The 22,063-nt window shown below is 41.9% G+C and overlaps 1 protein-coding gene across 1 annotated transcript in view; it reads left to right on the forward strand.

Moving 5' to 3' along the window:
* Positions 1-19,965, forward strand: part of LOC134854555 (GPI transamidase component PIG-T-like) — a 208,524-nt gene extending 188,559 nt beyond the window's left edge. The window contains exons 2-5 of the mRNA XM_063870862.1: positions 10,236-10,499; positions 17,406-18,185; positions 18,520-18,693; positions 19,260-19,965. Coding sequence (XP_063726932.1) covers positions 10,244-10,499; positions 17,406-18,185; positions 18,520-18,693; positions 19,260-19,687 — 1,638 coding nt within the window. The 5' untranslated portion in view covers positions 10,236-10,243 and the 3' untranslated portion in view covers positions 19,688-19,965. The remainder of the gene's footprint in view (positions 1-10,235; positions 10,500-17,405; positions 18,186-18,519; positions 18,694-19,259) is intronic.
* Positions 19,966-22,063: the final 2,098 nt, after the last annotated feature.

Raw genomic sequence — 22,063 nt, forward strand, 5'->3', positions numbered from 1 at the left:
AAGTATAGACCCAAGCTCGTGATCCTGTGTACGATACCACCAAATCCTTTGGTGGGCACTATAGCTGCAGATTTCATGAATGGCAACGTGACGCGGTGGAATGAAATGACCCGCAGTCTGGTGAGAAACAACCCTGGCGAGTTGCGACTCCTGGATCTCGAAAATATGCTGCGCATGACTGACCACATCGCGCTCACTAAAGATGGAGTGCACTTCAATACCCAACGAGGGAGGCATTGGATTAATGATGTGTTTCAGACGCAATTGAGGGAAGTGGAGCAAGAGTCGAGGGCGACCGGTTCTTTGGCTCGGACCAATTCGACCGGAGGGAGTAGAATAAGGGCAACCGTGCCCGAATCCCTCGCCAACCGTCTAGGGCCCTTGGCGACGGAGACGGTTGGAGCCGCAACCGTCGCTCCGAGCTCGAACGTGAGAGACAGGCTGGGGACTGCTCCTCCTCCCAGGCCGCAATCGATTGGAAGCCGACTCGGCAGATCGGTGGAACAGAACAACAGGAATAACTCCCAGACCGCGTCTAGGAGGAACGATTCGCCTGCCACGACAAATCCTGCTTCGACAGCAGGACCGTCTACAAGTACCGTGCCAGCGGAGGGAATTGAATCAGGCAGCAGGCTGCTTTGGAATAGATCAGATCCTAGTCATTGGGGTCAGTATAAGACGGACATGTCGGCGAAGTTGAATATGAATACCTTGACGTGTCGGGAGGATGCGATGAGATTGACTGGCGGTGAAAGTCCCACAGTGTCTCGACTTTATCGGATACCGGGCGTGGATTGGCTGCTAGCAGAACAGGAGAAATTCAGCTCCTCGACCTCACTCCGACATGTAGACCTGGATGGATTACCTCATGACAATACCTTTGGACCTTTAAACACCCGGTCGCTCACCGACGTTCGAGATAGGACCCGGGAAAGGACACCACCTGTGCGCAAGGGCAAGTTCCAGACGGAGAACAAGCCCAATAACAAACATCACAAGATGTACAGACAATTCGCTAAACCACCCGGTCAGACGCCGGGCGAGTATTCGAGGGATTACCCCCGAACTACAACAGTGGTTGGAGACGATAAGAGATACGGGAACCTGAAGGCCCCAATAGGCGATGGCCTTTTTGCAGCTTATGACCCCTTGGACATGAACGCTGCCAAATATCTGGTTGTGGCCGGCTCCGATTATCTCTACACGCCCCGTTCTCTATTCTGGCCCGATGTGATTTTCTTAACGGCGCCTAAACTGGACTGGGGACAGGCGATAGGCATGATGATAAGTGTACGGAGAGTGGTCAGCATGGAGCCGCAGTTAATAGTGGTTGCAGGCTCAAATGATCATCTACAAAGCAGAGGCTTATTGTCACGTCTGACGGATGGATCGATCCCGAGTAACGAAACTATAGGGGAGGCGATAATGACACTGCTCTCGGCGATGGCCGAGGTAGAGGCAGCAGCAAGACAACGTTTCACCATGAATGTGGTGAAGGTGATCTTCGTATTGTCACCAGGCTACGCTGCGTTGCCTGAACCCCTTCAATTTGTGTATACAATGGTCACGACGATAGCAGAGGGGATATTTAACGTGATAATTCCTGCCCCAAACAGAGTGGTGGACCCGGACAATTACTATCCGTCCCGATCTGAGCTTCCCGCCGTTTGGGCTGACATCTCGAATGCCATACAGGGGCTCAGAGATTGTAGCACAACTAGGTTGGTGCTAGATGAAGTTCTGGGGTTGGAGCTGTCCAACTTTGCAAGATTATTGAAGCTAAGACCAGGGGTAGATGACGATCATCTATTAGTACAACAGGTGGCTGATGATCTCTGGTTCAGACAGATGGATCAGGCAGAGAATGAGCAGGGAAGGATGATCAGAAAGAACATGACGTCAGCAGAGGAGGACCTCATGGCAATGGCTTTGCGTACGAAGCCACACAACAATATATGGTTGTACCTGTCACCGAGGCTGTGCACCTTGGGTGAGGACGCGTTTGAACACGCGCCGGCAATAATTAAAGAGATACATGCGTATCTGAAAACTCTAATTAATGCCCGGGAGTTGGCTGGAGGCAAGATGCTAAAACTAATGCAAGACGTAAACACGATGTCGCTGGATAAGTTCCAAGCTGACGTGCTGGCCACAAAGGCACAGTACGAACGATCAGATGCTATCTTGGGTGGAATGGGAGTGGGATGGACGCCATCTTTCCTATCGACGTGCTATCCGAGGGCATCTAGGAACCTGATCGCGAGTTTCGTCAAAGACATCAGGAAGTTGTCGATTGGACTGGTGCTAGCCTTATACTTGACATTTGGTCATGAAAACTTTGTGAAAGGACCGGCAAACCTCTTCACCCAAGCATTGGCCGATTTAAGATTGGATGGACTCCTGACTCTGATTGCCATGACCTATGGTCGACTGGGAGACTTGCTTGTGCTATTGCGTTACCCTGAACAACTACAGGGACCCAGTCGTGAGTTCAATGCACAGTTGGAAACTGCCTCGCTCAAGAAGATGAAAGACTGGAGGACTCTCCTACTTCAATACCTCTTGCAACAAAACAGAAGCGTCACAGGAGAGGACAAAGTGGCGACGAACGCAAGCGAATGTAAGCAGTATTGTGGCATGCCCTTACTAACAGACTTAGCTGTTATGATGCGGATTGATCCGTTGGCTCTGGTCCACGGACTGAGGGAATTCGTCACAGTGGTGTATGGACCGGTGATGTCCTTTGCGTTCCCGGATGTGCAAGTTAAAGCGTACAGGAATTCAGTGTTGTACGTCAACCTGGTCTCAGTAGTGGATTGTTCCGTGCTGAATTGGGTAGAGCAGAGTGAACTGAGAAAGCTGGCTAGCGATGATAGGCTATTCGGAAGAATAGCAGAGCCAGGTTGGGTGTTGATGGACTTCAACAACCACTTCAAATGCCGAATGGGCCGTGAGGATCTTTCCCACATCCAGTTTAACCCAAAACTCTGGAATTTGAGACCAGTGGTGAAAGATACAGGAGAGGCTGTGGTAGTACCTCAATTGCCGGGAGCCTATGCCCATGCGAGAGAGAATCAACAAACATGGCTTCCTGGGTCCAGGCCGCTGCCGGACCAATGCCATCGATATCCACCGATAAGGAGGATGTTGTTGGGAGTCACATCTCCCATCATTGCCCCTCGTATCGGAGCAGCTCGTGACGCGGAGAAGAGAATGCTGAAGTGGAGTGGAGGGATGGAGCCGCGCTTCATCAGCTGGAACGCTGCCGCTGCGCATATGTTTGACTTCTCATTCCCCGATGCCTGGAGCAGGAAAAAGATCAAGGCACTACCCTCCAGGAGACCAGAGGTCTCGGCTGAAACGTGGAACGAAGTATATTCTTCAGCGGATGACTTATCGAGACTGAAGTGGTCAGGAGAAGTGAAAGTGGTGATGCTGGAGGTGGCAAGTGAGAGCAGAGGTGGCTCATATATAACGATAGAGGACCTGGCCCCACACGGCGAGGAGTTGGTAGAGTTCCTGGTCGATGATGAATTGTTTTATCATGCAGGAGACATGGCCGTACCGGCTCGGCCGGATTCGGGCACAGACGCGCGACAAGGACCCTCGGGACCTAGGCCGAAACCTGATGCGGACGACGATGAATTGATGGATCAGGACGATAACGATGACGGGACCGGAAGTAAGACGGAGAAACCGGGAGAGACCGATCTAGGAGCGTTGGAAAGGGACTTGCTAGAATACCGGTTCAGTGAAGACGACGATGGGGAAGTCGATGGGAGTTTATTGCTAATGGCACCATCGTCCTTCATGTCTCCTACAAAGGAGGCGTCGGCCGATCTATCTCCGATAGACCCAATAAGCCAGGCTAGAGAGTACCGAAGCAGGGATCCGCAGAAACTGCTTTATGAATCACCAAGGAGGAGGAAAATCGAAGAGTCAATGAAGATATCGTTCCTCAGCACATTACCAGAAGAAGAATGGGAAAGATATCAAATGGAGTTGGAAGGCAAGACAGGAGCAATCTGGAGCCGAGTAAACTTCATGGAGAAATCTTGGGACGTGATAAGGCGATATGGGACGCAGTCCATAATGAAGGTGGGATTGAACCAACCCATCATGCGTGAGGTCCTGGAAAAAATAGTGAGCTCCATGGAGTCGGATGTTCTGACCGAGTCAGTAACAGAAGACAGTGCCGATGATCAGCATGTTGCAAAGAAATTACCTGTCAGACGAGCCAGGAAAGGGCTGAAGCGACTAAAAGGGAAGACAGGAAGTCGAGCCATGAACCCGAGAGTGGTGAAGTCAAGAGCCAACGCAGTGGTGACCTCTTTAACGAGCGCAGGTCGTTCAGGCGAGAGCGGGCAGGGAGATAGTACAACGCTGACAGGGGGAGAAAAAGAGAATCTGATACCCCCTATGCTCTTGGCAGGTCTGACCGTAACCGCCACAAGGTCGAAGAAGACGGCGCGAACCCTGGCAGACACTAAGTTAGAAATGGAAGTAATCAGTCAATGTGGATCTGGAGGACTTGAAGATTACAGGCCCTCGCGAATCAACATGGCCAAGTTGAAACTGGAAGGACAACTCGACGTGGTCGAGTACAGTCGAATAACTGTGCCGGAATCGGTCCACATGGGAGATCCGGCAGGGGGTTATGTGGAGATGTTGAAAGCGAGGAACTCCGCGAGAGGGCACCTGATGGCTTGGAGTGAAAAGCGGGCCATGCAAGAATATCTGAAAGGGCTTACGGAGAACTCTAACTTCAATCGAAGAGAGTATGGCACAGTGATGTCATCAGAAGCGAACGAAATCGGATTGGAAAAACTGCTAGAAATTTCTTGGAGGGCGGCCGTCCAGAAATACTTCGATGAGACGATGAATGCACCTGCTACTGTGGCAGCATACCTGGCTCATCCTTGCGTGAGAACTGATCTGCAAATACGACTGGCTTGGTGCTTGATGGGCATCAAAAAGGCGGAGTATGAAGCCAGTAATGACTCGAAATCACGAGAACAGGAGCTAGAGTTAATGGAAGCTCTACGAGCATTGATTTCGAAAGACGATTCAGCGATAGCATGGGCTAAGCGTAAGGATGCCCTTTGCTTTGTCAGGTTCGTGGTGGATCGCATCCCCACTCCTGTGTTGGGAGAATGTATAAAGATCATTCGGCAAAAGGGAGTTGATTGCGAAAGGAACTTCCTTAGGGCACTCCTAGAGCTATATCAGGACATGCCATTGACCGTGCCAAGCAAGAAGTCGAATGATATGGAAAGCTATCGCAAGTTGGAAGAGGTGAGAAGATACTCCAACAAAGAATTGAGAGTGAGCAGAGACTTGATTGAAGCGGCCAGAGGACAAAAAGAGTTTGCAACACTAGGGAAACTGAAGTCGTTCCAATACGTGTCTGGTATACCAGGGATGGCGTATAATCCCTTCGTGAACGAAGAAGCCAGGGAAGCATACTTCGACTACGAGCAAGTCACAGTGCTCAACTTCTGGGTTGAACGGATTAAGGAAATTGGAATGTTGATGGTGGAACAACCCAAGCTTGGAATTATTTTGGAAGAACGAGTAGTCGAGCCCTCGATTCCCGAGCTAAGAGGGCAAGTGAGTTTTGATTGTGGTTCTTGGGACGGTCCCTTGTAAACCAGTCTAGTAGTGATGTGGGAACTCATGAAACCTTCCTGGTGTCCCCATCCTAACGCAGGCTTAATCTGGGACATGACCGCGGATATCATGTTAGACCGGGATGATGATGCGAGTCTACATGATCTGGTCATGATACAACACCTGCTGGCCATGAGATTGACGAAGAAGAAGAGCAACCCGTCCACGGAGCTGTCCGAGGAAGGTACATCGAGTAATTGGTTGAAGCAAGGCACATGCTTGGCTCAACACAGTGGGATGGAAGGACATGTTTGTAACCTGGGACACTGCCTGATTACGCTAAGCGAGCAGCATCGACAACTGGCACGATTGTACGGAAGATTGAGCATGTCAGATAAGAGTGCCATGGAGTTGGTCGCAGACTGCCATGGGGTGACGGACGTAAACCTGATCACAGCCTTGGGATTTTGCAGCATGACGAGTTCGATAGAATCGCTCGAGCGCTTGGAGCGTGCCCCTGAGCTAGTGACGTCCCTCAGCGTGGAAATATTCCCTGGAGCATTACAGACAGAACAAAAGATTGGAGGCTGGCGAGAAGCCCTAGAGAATGAAATGAATCTGAAGGATAGTGAAGCCTATCACAGACCTACTGGTTCAAAATATATGGTGGGTTCAAGCTCAGCGCCGTATTGTAATAGCAAGTATCCTACGCACATGGTGGTGATGGATGCGAGGACGCAACAAGTGTTGGTTGACCAACTTTTCTCTGTGCCAAAGTGCGTGAGGTTGGCCAGAATGTCAGAGAGGTCATATGACTTGTTGGCAAAGATCTTTTGGGCAGTCCCGAAGAGATCCGAAGGCGAGTTGCAAGACGTTGTGGGTGAAGAGTTCATGAGACTGAACGAAGGAAATGTGAGTGAGTTCGAGAAACAGAAAGCGAGTGGAGCGTTACCTACTGAATTCCCCACTATAGAAGAGAAAGACGACCTACATAGAATTCTGATGGAAGTGGAACCGTTGCTGGGAGCCTCAGGGTATCGGACCCGAAGGAACATAGTGAGAACCCATGGGGAGTATCCTTGCCACTGCTTGGCGCAGACGTTGTGGTACCCTAAACGCGGGAATCTGATCCTAGTCTGGGACGTGGAGGAGTTGTACTCCACGGGGTTGCCCGATCAGAATCAACAAGTGTCAATCGTGGTGGTTAGCGCCATGCTAGCAGTGAGATGGTTAGAGGCTAACGCGGACACAAGTGAGCAGGAGACGGCCGTGCCGACTCCTGAACAGTTGAGCAACGTTAAAATGAGTCGTGAGTTGGATCTTTTCAGAACCACCTGCAAGGTTCTGAGAATACCTAAAGCCATTGAAAGAATATGGTCAAGGCAAAGATTGATGCCTTGGTTCCGTGCAGTGATGACATCTTGGATGTATGAACGCGCGAAGCGTCACATGTCAAGGAATACGGAAGCCTATCAATCTTTCCAGCTAAATATAGGACCAGGAGCCTATAAACGAGCATTCTTGACGCACAGAAACGCGGTCACCACAGCGGTGAAGCGGGTAGCTGGAACGCCTTGTGTTACTGAAGATGAGAAGAAAGAGGTCTTAAGAGCTGACCTAGAACGAAACGTGAGCCTGTGTCTTCACAACAGCTTTTGCAGGAACCGGGAGCAGAAGGTGAATGTGGACTTGCTACCTTGTTGCAAACCGAGGCTGTTGGAACAGGAGGGTTGGGGCACGGCCCGCAACTCTCTGGACATGTTAGAGAAAGTTCTGGAAGACAGTGACGCTGAACATCAGGATGGAGAAATGATGGAATGAAGATGACCGAAGGAGAGAAGAGAAGGAGAAAGAACTTGATTGTCTTTGTGTGTAAAAACTTGAACAAATCAACCAAGTTTTGATTATTGAACTTGTGAAACTTTTTGTTTTGATTTAGTTTGGTCAGACCAAACTTTGAAAATGTTGCAATTGTTAAAATTGTTGATTTTGTTGATTTTAGTTACTACTATCTATGTATGTATATAAGGAGCATAGGTGAGTATATTTACCTATTTATTCCCGACTGAAGTTTTTAACCTGTGTAAGACACAAATTCACTGTGTGGCGACATGGTAAGTTTGAGTAAACTCGCTCGAGAAGGGTGGGTAACTCAATAACTTTCCTAGCCACAGAGTTTCTTAGTTTTAATATGGAAAGGACCGCATAAATGACTGATTATACTTGGTGAGTGAAGTAAAGTTAATTTTAACGGGTGCGTGGCCGTGCCACGTCCCACTTTTTAATCACAAAGAGCGAAAAGAAGTTGTATAACAAGACGACGTAAGTAGTCAGAAAAGAAATTTTATCTAGGACACTCCTCATGGTGCAAATTTTGTGAAAATGTTGAAAGGCAGTGAGATGTAGTACGATGCCATTTGTGAACACGTAGTGAGTTGAAGTGGAGTAGATAAATTTCATTTTCTTATGCGATTTGTAAGATTGGTTACAGAAAACTGGATACCTACTTGACGATAACCCGGTGTTGTGCGATCAATAGGGACATTGATGGAGACTTGTCCGGGGAGTATGTGCCATTCTGCCAGATGACACAGCATAACCTTCCCGCGACAGAAATAAAAGTGACTAAAGGCCTTATGAACAGAAAAGTGTTGCGACGGAGGGTCAGAATGTTCTAGAATTTTTATTTTTAAAATTTCGATCGGAAGAAGAACATTTCTGAGAAATAGAAAAAAGACGGCCATTTTGAATAAAAAAGACGAAAATCAGAACCACGATAGAAATTGTGAAGAACGGTTGTATCAGAGACAGGAAAATTACGGAGCCTCTTATCGTGGCAAGAACACACGATAAGGACCTTAGCGACAGATATTTGTGGAGACGGAGGCTTCAGTGGGGGGAAGAGAAATACCACGGAACCCTCCCGGGACACGAAATATAGGAGATAAGAGTGTTATCTCAAGAAAATCACGGGAGCGGAGGCTTGGTCCCCCAGAGACTGTTATATGTGAAGGGACTGGGTAAACTAACTATAACAGCTGCTGTAATGTCCTAGATCTTAATTAAACACCGATATTATTTGATATTTCAGGACATGAGTAGGTAGAAAAAGGAAAGGGTCAATCCATCTCCAATGGATTTAATATAAAACTGTCACACAAAAACATATAAAAATAGGTTGTTCGAGCCGTGTTTTTAATGACAATCACGTAGTCTGAGGATCCGAGACTCAGCTATGTGGTTGTGTTCGCATGCAAACGAAAGCTGATCAAAAGTCGTTTGACTGATGGCCTAAAAATGGTAACTTTTTACTTTGCCCTAAACAGACCAGAAAATCAACTGGCAAGGTCGAGACGGTGAAAAACGAGTAGAATTAAGGTAACTGACGCCTGCCAGTCGTTGATAGGTACTTTTTCTACGCTCCGTCGCTGTGTGATATTTGGGCGAATGTTACAAATTTTAGCAGTAAGCCTTCCGGATTGGTGGTTTTTAAGAACTAAGGGCGTTATTGGAACGTTTAGCCAAACGGTGAGGGCTGGAATATTCTAGTATTTTAAAATTTCAAAAATTCGAATGATGACGTCACATTTCTGAGAAATGCTGAAACGGCCATTTTAACAGAAAACGAGTGAGAAAACACAACAACATTAGTTGAGCTGACGATAACAACGACAATCGTGATTGAAAAACAGCAGCAGATTGCAGATAACGTTCCGAGTTGCAACTATTGTGCTGCTACAATAGTTGCAAGGCCGTTGCGAACAACGGTGAAGGGTAAGAAACCAGCCTTCCGGATTGGGAAGAAATCGAGATCAACGGGCTTGATTCACCGGATTCAAGAATCCGGAAGGGTCTCGGGACGGAAAACTTTTATTGACTCGTGTGAACTTTTAGCATCCTGTCATGTCCTGACTTGAATTTAATTGAGATTTGGATTAGTTTTGACAAGGATGAGGTGCTAGGAGTTGGGGGGAAAGGGTTGATCCATCTTCGATGGAGATGATGATTTTTATCTACTGAACAAAAACAATAGTAATATAATAAGTAGTAGCCCTGTTTTTAGGAGTGACCTCGTGGTCTGGGGATACTGAGACCCAGCCATGAGCTCACTATTTTTGCATGTAATTCAGTTAATTTGAGCGTTCTGGTCGAAGCCGGAGAACAGTAACGTTTTTGTCGACCCGATGTTAGAAAAGACCACCGAAAAGTACTGGCTTGGTAGAGACGGTGAAAAACATGCAAAGCTCTGTTTAGACGCTAGCCAGTCGTCTTAAGACTTAGTTTTGTTATCCGTCGATATGTATCTTCCGGGCGAATGTTACAGATACTGATATATAACTTCATTGATATAATGATATAGTTTGCTGACATTTATAAATATATATGCATTTTTTTAACGCTGGTATGGCCCTATCCAGCTTGTGCACTGACCGGAACTAAATGGAAGGGCCCCTTTTGTAATTTACTTATTAAAATTTAGGGAAGATTACTCTGACAAACTAAGGTTAACTCTCATCGAAAGATCTCAGATTTTTTTGAGTCTTTCTCTGATTGCCAATGAAGCGTTTTTTTAAAAGTATTTAGAAAAGAATCTATCAGTTTTGACAAGTTATGATGATGTTTTCAGGTTCTAATGATCTTGCTTTTCTTTCTCTTCGCAGATTTAAATTCTGTTAAGGCGGAAGAAAGCTACTCCGAAGAACTGGAGCTCAATTGGTTGCCTAATGGAGACTACCAAATTGCTTTTAACTTTGATTTCAGTTTTGAGAAGCTTGTGAATGAACCTAAAATTAGAAATATACACAACCATTTTGACCGATTTCCTAAAGTCGTTCATGATTTCATGGAGGAGCACTTTGTGAACGAATTTCATCTCTCATTGACTCAAGGCTAGTAGACAAGTGTTTTGAAATAGGTTTTGACTGCTAACGTGACCGAAGATCGGAAAATACACATTGACCGAACAATTTGGATAGGGCATATGATAGTTTTTGGAAAAATAGTCCTTGATTGAAAACATTTTTTTTTCTAAAAATTTACAGTAAAATAAATTATGTATAGATAAATTTAGTTGAATTCAGTTTATAATGTTGCTCCAAAGAGTAATTGACAGCCTTCCTTTATAATAAGAATTTTTTAATTAGTCGAAAGGGCTCACTGGATTGAAACTATTTTTATCCTTGTTTTGTTATCAACAATTTTCGACAATGATAATATTATTATTACCTTTGCGATAAGCAAGGGTATTGCAATCGGGTGGTAGACTTTTTTTCCCGTAAACAACTTTGTCCACAGGAGTCATCTGGACTCGTGGTACCTTGTTTCTTAATGTTTCAAATATCGTAGTATCTGCTGCAGACTTAGCCCGGAAGTAACGAATACGCCTGGGACGCCAAAGGTCACCGGTTTGATTCTGACTACGAACTGTCTTTTTATACGGTAAATATTCCGGCTCGAAAAAAATCGGCCTTTCATTTGTCTGCTTGTTTCGTCGGCTTATTTGCCAGATCTATGAATCGTTTTTGTTTTTGCGGTAAACAGTTTTCACTGTAATTTCTTGAAGTGTTTTAGCATTTTAAAAATTCGGCGGAACCGAAATTTGTCTTTAATACTGATTGTAATTTTACCAACTCGATTTGTCAATTTTTTTTTATTTTTGTCATTTTATCGGGTTAATAAGTTTCGGCCTAATTTATATCGACCTAGTGGCCTCTTATTGCGTCGTTCGGGGATCGAAAAAAATTGTGCGTGCGTGTGCTCTGAGGGCAAAAGGGACAATTTTTTTTATTAGTTAGGAATTTTTTTTTCGGCATGAAGGTTTCTGTTTAGGTATTTTCGGTTTTATTACCACATGGTAATTATAAATTCAATCAACCATCTGGCGTAGAGGTGACACTACTGGTTGAGACCGCTTTTTTTTTTGACAAAAACGATTTTTTGATTTTCAATTTTTTTTCCGTATGATTTTAATCAAAGTTGTATCGCAAGTGGTGCGAAGCTCAGCTTCGCCGGGTTATTTATTATTATCATTATTATGGTAAATTTACAGCTAAAAGTTGATGGGGAATAACGATCCACTGAGTTTACAAGTGGAAACAGAGTTTTAGGAATCGTGTTCCCAGTCTCTAGTTCAGTCAAAGTTCAGTTTCTGTGTATTTCTGCATTCTGAACAGAAACACGCTAGTCTCCAAGTACATATATTGTCCGCATCAAAGTTTCTTTCAAAATAGTTTTCGTAAGCAGCAGTCAGTATTCTTTTCGCTGCATGCAGATCGTGGATGCCCTGGCCGGGGTGCATCCCATTTAGGTTTGACAGTTAAACCGCTCGCATTCACAAGTCGCTTTTCTGTTTCGTTAGTTGCCTCGTAACGAATTGTGGAACATCGGTAATCTGCATCTGGCCCTTTTGTAGTTACGATCGTTGGTTCATCGCAAAAGTTTAACGGCAATTTTTTTTTGCACGATGAGCTGTTCTAGTTTTAGCAAAGATATCTGACTCTCTCCCAGTCGACCTCTCCGAGTTTTCTGAGTTTCAAGTTTCGAAAGTGCAATTAAATTTACTTCTAATTTTCTATGTTCTAATTTGCTACAAAATGTGTAAAAGTGAAAAGTTTTCGTGGCGCGGTTCTCTGTTAATCTAACGAAATATCAAAGAAATACTGTTAATCTAACGGAGTAGCTGGCAGCCAAAGCGTTTTTTTTTATTAGAACAGTTGTTTTCTTAGGACATGTTTCTTAGACGTTAATGAGTTTTTCTATTTTTTACGCCATCTTCCTTTCTGCTACTACTAATGCGTGTATTGTCCGTTTTCCCATTGTCGCGGGGTTGGACATTCGGAAAGTGCGTATGGCTTGATTCGGAAAATGCTATGTTTGGATGGCTTGATCAATTTCAGCATTCAGATGAAACAATACTTTTTTCCATGCAATTCGATCAAGGCAGTCTGTGCGCTTGAGGTTTAATTTATTCAGGACCCATATAACACAATCGATACGGCGTTTTCAGGTCTTCCAGCTGATCTTCCCTGGGACTGGAACACGCCCTGTTGCTTTTAGCTAATGACCATTTTCTCTTCTGCGAACATGGCCAAAACATCGTGGCTGTGACTGCACTTGTAGCTTGTCCAGATCAATTAGACCTGTCGTTTTATTTACTGTTTCGTTGGTTACGCTGCTTTAAATTTGACTCTGTGATCCTATGCAAAGTTTTCATATCAGCACTCCTAAGAGATCTGGATATCGCTTTGGTCTGCGACCAGGTTTCAAAGCGGTGCGTAAGTCACCTTGTAATCAAGTCAATATCTTTATTCAGCAGCAGTGGCGCAATCTGCCGCCATTTCGTTTCAAGTGCTGCTATTCTGATCGATGATGCATGTATTGCGTGACTTTGACAGGAAATAGTGTTACCCGAATAGCAAATATCTTCGACAGTGCTCAGGGTTTCGGATTGGTTGATCTGTAAAGTAGCATCCTGACTGGAGCGATAATTGGAAGGATTATTGCTTCTCGGACAAACGTATTTAGTATTATGTTTGGGTATTTTCCTCAGCTCACCCATTGATCACAAGATTTACAGCGTTTTTAATTGGTACCGACTCTCAATGAACAACAAGCGCATGGAATCTTTAGAATTTTTTGAGCAGTGCACTTTTTGTTTGAAATCAACTGCTTTGTCTTATCCAATTTAACATTCGTACCTCGCTTTTGTAAAGACTTGTTCCAAATTTTAAACTTATCGATAAACTGAGATTCAGGTTCAGCTGATATTTCAAGGTCATCTGCATTTAGTATATCCTACGGTAGCGGGGAACGACAGTTTCTAGTAGCCTCTTCCTTCACTTTAACAATGGGCTAAGTTCTGATCCTTGATTCACGCCTACTTTAATTTCACTGCACCCCGGGGCCGACGAAATCTGCCTTTGACTCAGTGTACAGACATTTTATCATTCCTTCCCAGATTTTTGGAAGCTCACTGTTGCCTCAGAGCCCATTGAATCAGTTCCTTGGGAATACGGTCGATTTTTTTTTCGAGATCAACAAAAATGTGATGGAGGGGTTTTTATTTTCCAAAATTAGTTTCTCCAATTGTCCAATAAAGAAATCATCACCGGTTGTTGATCTACCACCCTTGAAGCCAAATTTAATTCGATTTTTTTTGCTCAAATGTCTCAGACGCTTTCTAACACTTGTTCGAAAATTTTTAAAGCATATTTCATTAATCGGATGCCTCTATAGGATCCATATTTCAACGAATTGTTTTTTTCGTTGTAAAATGTAACAGCTTCACTTGCTCCAATCGAAGGGGATTTGAACAGAGTCCCAGACTTGCTTAAAGACTTCAAAAAGTCAAGGAAGTCCACATTGCCTGGCAAATTTTATCTTCGAAGTTAGCCCTATTGGTCCAGCGCTTTTCTTATTGTTCATTTCTCTCAGTTCCAGCTCCACCTCCTGGATAGTATTTTTCTTCCAATGGGTCAGTCTCATTTAAAAGACTTGAGAAGTAGTTTTACACTGCAAAAGAACATCTTGGCCACAAGTCAGGAGTTTTCCTTAACATTTAATGAAATTTTCTCCGACTACATCCTTTTGATCATATTTAATTTGATTGGAAAGGCGGAACATTTTGAGTCGGGTCCCCATTTTAGAAAGCTCTTGACACCATATCTGAATTGGTTCGTTTTTAGCTTCAGCAACTAGATGTTTCACAACCGTGTTCTGTCTAATATATCACCCGGTCCTCTTTTCTTTCAGACCTCTGTCCTATTTTGAACTAAAATCTTTTGTTTTTAACTTATTCACCTAATTTTTTGTTCCATCACTATGTTTTCTTCTCGCTGGTTTTTCGCTTGTTTTACCACATCCCTTTTTCGCCTCTTCTAGAAGGATTGATTAAAAATTTTCCCATTTCGCATAAATTTGATTACTATCAACCTTCTTGCTTCTTAGTACTTGATTTGGTTACCTCTTTCGATTAAATTTTCTTGTTCTTTAAACTGGTTTTCACTTGTGGCGGTAAATAGGAAGTTCAAGAGAGAAATCACACACAACAAGTTGAGTAGCTTATTCGTCGCTCTGGATTATTTTTGAGTTTTTGACAAAATCTCTGCGACGATCGTGTTAGAATGAAGTCAATCTGGGTGGTTGGCGTTATCCGCCACCCCTCCGTACGAGCGCGCGCTAGCGCGCGAGTTCCAACAACCCATAGCGAGCAGCCGCGAGCGTTTAACGTTATGCATTTGACGGATAAAAAATGCGATCTCGCAAACGTACCGCTATTTTTTCCTCGGGTTTTTTTCCACGGGTTTTTTCCATTGTCGCTAGCTTGGGAATTAGAGCAGACGATATTTTTCCGATTCTTTTTCCATTCACTTCCATGGGAGAAATCCCACTTTTTTCTGGGAAAAATGGAATTAAGTTAATAATGAAAATTTTATTTTCGATTGAATCAACGGTCTGATGGTCTGGAGGATGTGCACAGCACTGCCAGGCGTGGGGTGACTGGTTCGAGCCCCTGCGGAGACGAAAAATTTTTATCGATTTTTTTCATGTGATTTATAAATAAAAACTAAAAATGTCATATCTTTTAAAATAAAAAAGATAAAGACATGCGGTCTTCGCTGTGATCGCTTATTTTACAAGCTGAAGGCTGTGAGTACAAAAATTGGATGGTAGATAACGAATAGAGGAAAATTATTTTTTTCCTATTTTTTCCCATTTGTCCCTTTTTTGCCTCTGTGTCGGAACAGGTCAATGTTGTTGTTCTGGATTTTGTACCAAGCGATCAGTGGATAAGCAGCAAACATAGTGGAAAAGGAAAAAGTTTGATAAATAGACCACAGGTTGCAAATAGAGCCTCCGATTAAGGTAAAAAACTAATTTTTTCCTTTTTTTTGCTTTGATCGATTTGAAATTTTTTTACAATCTCGTTTAAAAACAATTTAACTGTTTGGGTGCTAGCAATTGGAAATGGCAGCTACCTGGGAACGGGAAAGTATCAGGAAAGTTGTTCTCTTTAACAGAAAAAGTTTTTTTTTCATTATTCTTTGAACAATTTTACTTTTTCAAAAATTTCTACAATTATAATAGTTCATTTACTCCCGCAGTTTCCGTAGCCCCGTAGGGCTGCTGCGGAAACTGCCACAGACAGCCACAAGTACCGAATCCTCCTCTCACGTCGTTTGTTGAACAATTTGTTAGCTCCAGATTAAACAACACACGTTGCGCAGTTAGTTAGAGCGGTAGGATCATGACCGACAGGTCTGGGGTTCGAGCCCCGCTGTGAGCTGATCAGATGAAATCTTTTTTTTTGAAGAAATTGATGATCAAAGTCACTGATTATGTGCAAACAGCAAATAACCATCAACCCCGATTGTGCCTCGCGCCCTGATTCTAGGTGGAGTTTTCTCTGCTCTGGAACGTACAGTAATCATCATTGCAACGTTTTTATGGCTTAAGAATGTTCTACTGTCTTGTAAAAATCATCTTTTTCCGAATCCTATACCAGCTTGTGGTGCGTACGCACAGACAGCATTAAACTCAGTATGCACTAATACAAGTTTTAGACGGATAAACCCGAATTTTTTCCTCTTCACATAGTTTCGCATATCTCAAGGCTTTTTCTCTTAGTGTGCCAATTTTCTATTAACGTAGTCGGATCGACTTCCTTTCTAGAGTGGGTTTCTTCATCTTATACATATTAGTTTTGGTCATATTAGTAGTTGAAACCATGAGGTTCGTAGCACCGCCTCCCTTTTTCGGAGTCACACAGGACTGAGAGTCATTGCTTGTATGACTTTCCATAACTTTTTTGGAGCGGTGCCCTTAACAGAGTATTTTGAGACCGAAGTCTTTATGGACCGGATGCCCTTCCTCACGTCCACTCTCCTCCTTTTCCTGGGCTTACGATCGGCAGTTTTGTCTTAATAACAAGTCAGACCAGGCGGAGTTGCTATCTTCTTATTGTAAACTTTTTAAAACTCTATGTAAAGATCGAAGCAGTGAAATAGTTTTTGTTAAAATAATTCGATGAAATACAATTAGTACTCTGCACTTCTCTATTGTTAATTGTCGCCCCGCCACACAAATCGTAATCTTCACAGACGCCACCACCCGGCTCCTAGAGTATCGACCCCTCCAAATTCCGGCGACGGCTTGGTTTGAAGGGATCCACCGAAAGTTTTATACCACAAAAATTATATGCAAAGTTCTAGAAAAAAGTATGCCGTTTTTACGAGGTCCAATCGAAAAACATTTTTTCAACGCAAAAAGCTGGCAGCCTTGAATTACTTCAATTTATAGATATTTCATTGCTCAAGCTAATTTTTGGAGCAGTTTTAGTATGACATTAATCTGAATTGATACAAACTTGCGGGATACTCCTAAAAATTTTGAACCCCCGAGCAATGAAATACGCCTTTGTTCTCCAAATGTCTAACCCTTCGCTCGCTGTTTCTACTACCAAGGAATTTTTCAAGCTGAAGATAGGTTTTCAATTTCAGATGGAAACTGAATGCCATGCACTTCTCTTTATTGTTTTTCTTGTAAATGACTGTTTGCTTCAGAAAAGCGTGTGCTTCTGCAATTCTTGTTTCTAATTAGTCAGTTGTTACTCAATGTTTAAATCAGATTTGGTAATCGACATGCAAGCGAATAAATTGTTATTCACCAGCAGTTTAGGTTAACTGGATCAATTTGCTCATCTGAAAATTTGAAAATACCCATATCTTGGAGACGTATTGCTTAGCTATAGGTAAATGCTCTGCTCGTTGTTAACTAGAATTATGCCTTTTGTATAGGTATATGGCGCTACAAACAGTTTGGTTACCCAAAAACAGGCGCGAACCCTACCGGAGCAGAGTTGTGGATTTGGTTTGGTCAAGGGCACGCCGACAACCAATGGGATCTGGCGGTTAACTCACTTGCCGGGTTCTTCTGTGCATCATTGAACTTCATGAGTGGAGCCTTCAGCGGGACTCCGACCCGTGTATTGCGACCTTACTCTCAGCACCACGAAAGACTGAATTCGTCAACTATGAAATATTCAAACCTTCCTTCGGAAAATATTTGCACGGAAAATTTGACACCTTGGAAGAAGCTTTTACCTTGTGAAGTATCATCGGGGTTTGTTCAGCTCCTAAATGCGAATCAACTGTTTAATTCAAAATACATGTCAATCGATGTAAATGCGTATAAAACATGTGTATCCGAGACGGATTGCTCGTCTATTGAGAACAAAATGACTATGACAGTCAATGTTGTATTCGACGGTTTTCGGATTCGAGACTATTCAAGAACCCTTTCCTTGCTTACTTTGTTCCACAAGCCGATGGGCAAAGTATGTCCATTAGCTGATAGAACTTCAATATCAGCTCAAAGCTATAAAAAAGATTGTTCTATCGTGATTTCAACTAAAGGAGATTTAGTGAAATCTGAAACACTTGCGCTGACTCAAGAAGACAGATATAGTGATGTGAATTTTGACAGAAAGTGCCACGAAGGCGAAATTTCTCAGAGCAATGACGAAAAGATTACAAAAGCGCCTATCTTAGTCCACAAGTACCTTTCATCGGGAATAGGTGGGTTAAGTTTTTATATTTTATACTTGCTTGGGTTCCGAAATTCCAGCTGCTAAAAAACCAGGCGCGATTGCATAAAAGCCTGTTTTGTTTAGTTTACTTAGGTTTTTCTCAAAGTTTTTTTTCTTCTAAAGTGAAGTTTTTTGGAGCCCTTCTTTGCTTGTTTTTGAGAAATACAGCTTCGCTTCTGTGTTCAAATATTTTCCTTAGACTAATTAACATACGCCTTAATAGTTTAAAAAAACATATCGACACCACTTGTTTTTTTTTTCAAAAATCGCTAAGTCGGATTTTAAACTAAAAAAGTGCTCGTGTGTCGAAAGATCTCATTTAGATGGCGAGGAGAGAATAGTTTGCCAAGTGTCAAATGAACTGCAAGAGGAAGTGACAGTGGGCTATCTGGACCTGGTGCCCTGGCACTTCAGACTACTGGTTCACACTCTGGAAGTGACCAACTCTGAGAACAGCAGAATCGAACCTTCTTTCCTCCATTATGTTCCATCACAAGGTTATATTTACGCTGCGGAAATTAAATTTTTTGGCAATTTTCAAATATTTGAATTTGAATAATACAAAATTATTTTAACGTTTTCATGACGCACGCAATGAAAGTTTGCCTTGGAACAAAATTATTGTGAAAAGATTTGTTTTCCATTCCTTATCACGCGTTTAGCCATGATAACACGTAAAGCATTCATGAAAAAATAAATGTTTTCAATGTGACAGGGAAAGTGGAAAAGATCCAAAAGAATAGTTTTCTGTATAGTTTGTTCATGATTGGGATTGGTTTCAACTTTTGAACTCTTATATCAAGTCATTTTGCTTCGTACATTCACTCGGTAGGGAATTTAGGTGGTGGTGGGAGGGGGGGGGGGGGTTAACCTTTTAACCATCCTCAGGAATCCGACAACCTCCTCGCCCCTTAAACATGAAGTGTTTAGAAATTGCTGTTCGGAAGCTGAACCGGTTCGTTCACGTGCTAAAGAAACTTGTTTTTGATTGGAAGACGTTTTTGAAATGAGGTTCATATATATTTTTTAAAAGCATAAGTTCGGAGAATTTTTGCTGTTACAGATCGTGAGAGACCTTCAACATTACAACTAGAGTTTAAAATGGCCCCTGGCGAAACTGTTGAAATTGCTGTGAAAATCAGAAAAGTTCTCCTTAAATGGACTGAACATCCGCCGGACCCACATCATGGCCATTTCTGTGGCCCTTCTATGGTCTATTTGGACATACATAACCAGACGTACAAAATATACTCGGAGCCGCTTATTATACAATTGATGGTTCCAGACTTTAGTATGCCTTACAATGTGCTCTGTTTGAGTAGTACTATTATGACCATAGGATATAGTGCTGCTCAGACTTTAGCCACTAAAAGATACACTTTTGTATCGAAGAAAACTGGAAAAGGAAAATTGTCGCTTAAAATAACAGCCTTGAAAGAAAAAGTGCTATCATTGTTTAAGAGAAAATCCAAGGAAGAAAAAACTGAATGAGTGATAAACAAATATTTCGCATCAAAACTAAAACTGAATTGTTGAAGCAGTTTGTTGACTTGAAATTCGTCTGAAAAATTTTGTTGAGCTGACAAAAATTCACATGACTTGATAGAATATTTAAATTTGGATCAATTGAAGCCAATATGTGCAATTTATCCTCAAATAAGTATATATTTCAGTTTGTTTAATATAATTCTAGAAAAACTCGATGTAACGTGAAATCTCGATTTGTTGAACGAACGATTTTGCCGTTTCCAATTTGACTTGATTTTAGATCATTGCTTTCTTTGTAAATTTTGAATTATTCTGAATTTATTGTGATTATGATAAGAAATTTCTTTACCGTTATGTTGGGTCTCATTTCAAAATGGATGATTAGATGTACTTCAAATCGGTACCACGCGTGATGTATAGTTCAGCAAGCCTTTCAGAAACTGAATCTTTAAATAGTTCAAGTGTCTCCTTTCGGCGCAGACATGTACTTGTTTAGATATTGTTGTTCCGACCATTGAAAATGGGGAGGAACTTTGTTTTTCTTTAACAGTTGCTGAACGATGATTTTTTTGTTTTAGTTTCAGGAAAATTCTTAATTTGCTCAGGCTCATTGTTTTGCGGTTCGTTTTATAATTTTTTTCTAAGTTCAGTTGATTTTCTGAACTCCACGATTGAACATCTAAAGTGCAAAAGTCACGAAAAGCATGAATTTCTTCTAGTTTCGTAAGTGGATTTTTATTTTCAGACTTCCCAGCGGAATATAAAAGTTAATTGATAAAATTTTCTAAAATTGGGTTAATATAATTTTAAAATTGTCAATCATGATTTGTTCTAGAAGCGAAAAGAACTTGAAAGGCATCTATGTTTTCTTTGAAATTTGAAAGTTCAAATTTTTTCAAACAGAGTCGGTTTTGTGTTCACCGATCATTGACTCTTTCCCAACTGTCGTTTTGCGGTTTTTTGTTTTCAACCAAAATCAGGTACCACAAATGTTCATCGGAATGAGTAGAGTGATACATCAATTTAAAAACGTTCTAGCCGAGATATTAGAGCGACACTTTCAAAAAATTTCAAAATGAAGACTTCCAAACAATTGTCGCAGTCGAGAGAAACGGTTGAAACTTTTGAGCGTTACTCGAATTTCGAGCGAGTGAAGCGATCGAGTAAACTTTGTTTGCTAAAGCTGCTCATTTAGGCAAAAAAAACTGATTTTACCAAAAATTTAAACTAGCTTTAAAGCTCAATTTATCGCTTCCGTTGGGAAAAAAAATTTTCTTAAAAAATACAATTTATGTGTGCAATGATTTTTGTTGATTTTTTTTCATTTTCTGTTAATTGTTCATTTTTTGAAAACGAATATTATCAATTAAGCCTAACTCATCCCTAACGCACTAAATTTTTACGCATTCATCTAGTTTATTATCACACCACGCACAAAAAAAAGACTAATTTGAAGAAAAAAAAACGAAAAAAAAAACTTTTTTTCTTGTTTTTTTAATGAATGTGACAGAAACATTCTGTGCTACTTGCACAACAAACGGGCATCCTTGTTACAATTTAAAGTTACTTGATAGCGATTTAGTGTTTTAATCAGGAACTTGCCATTTTGTCCTGTTAACAATTTTGTTTAACTTTTGAATTCTGCCCGTTTAAACCCTTTCTATTCTGGCCTTTTAGTTATAGTGTTTCTCAGCTATATCGTCTCCTGCTTCAATTGTATCAAAATTTTTGTCAATTGCGTGACTTCAATTGTATCAAAATTTCTGTCGATTGCGTGACTTTCGAATTCAAAAACGAGCCTTAAAGTATGTCTTAATTCAACTGCCAATTTTACCTACCAAATGACACACGAAGTCCGCAGCGATCGAAAATATCAAAGAAATGAGCAAAAAGAGCACAGACATGAGCTTGGCATTCGGAGATGCACTATATTTCAATCATTTGTTTATGGATCCCACCAGAAAAAATCAAAGAAAAAATGCCTTATTGGGGATTCCGCGACAACAATTTTCGAGCCTTAATGCGGATTACGCGACGAACCTTAAAAATTGCAGTTTGGCGTCGTAAAAGTAAAACTGAATTTTTCTATAAATGATATTTTTTTAGTTGCCATTGCACTTAATCAGAAGTTACAGATAAATCATTTATGTTTGACATACTTATTTTCAGATCAAATTTTTTTGTTATATTCTAGACAATATTTTTGCATTTTGGGCGTGTTTATGTTTTAAATACCCGTGATATTTTAACTACAAGTAATCGAGAACTAGAATATTTTTTTAAAAACAACTTTTGTTAACAAATCTGAAAAAATTGACCTTGCTTTTATGAAACCTGAATGTCTTCCACGCCTTTTTTTAAGTCAAATTGTGTAGTTTT

This window comes from Symsagittifera roscoffensis, chromosome 9 (genome assembly GCF_963678635.1).
Source record: "Symsagittifera roscoffensis chromosome 9, txSymRosc1.1, whole genome shotgun sequence".
Taxonomy (NCBI): domain Eukaryota; kingdom Metazoa; phylum Xenacoelomorpha; order Acoela; family Convolutidae; genus Symsagittifera; species Symsagittifera roscoffensis.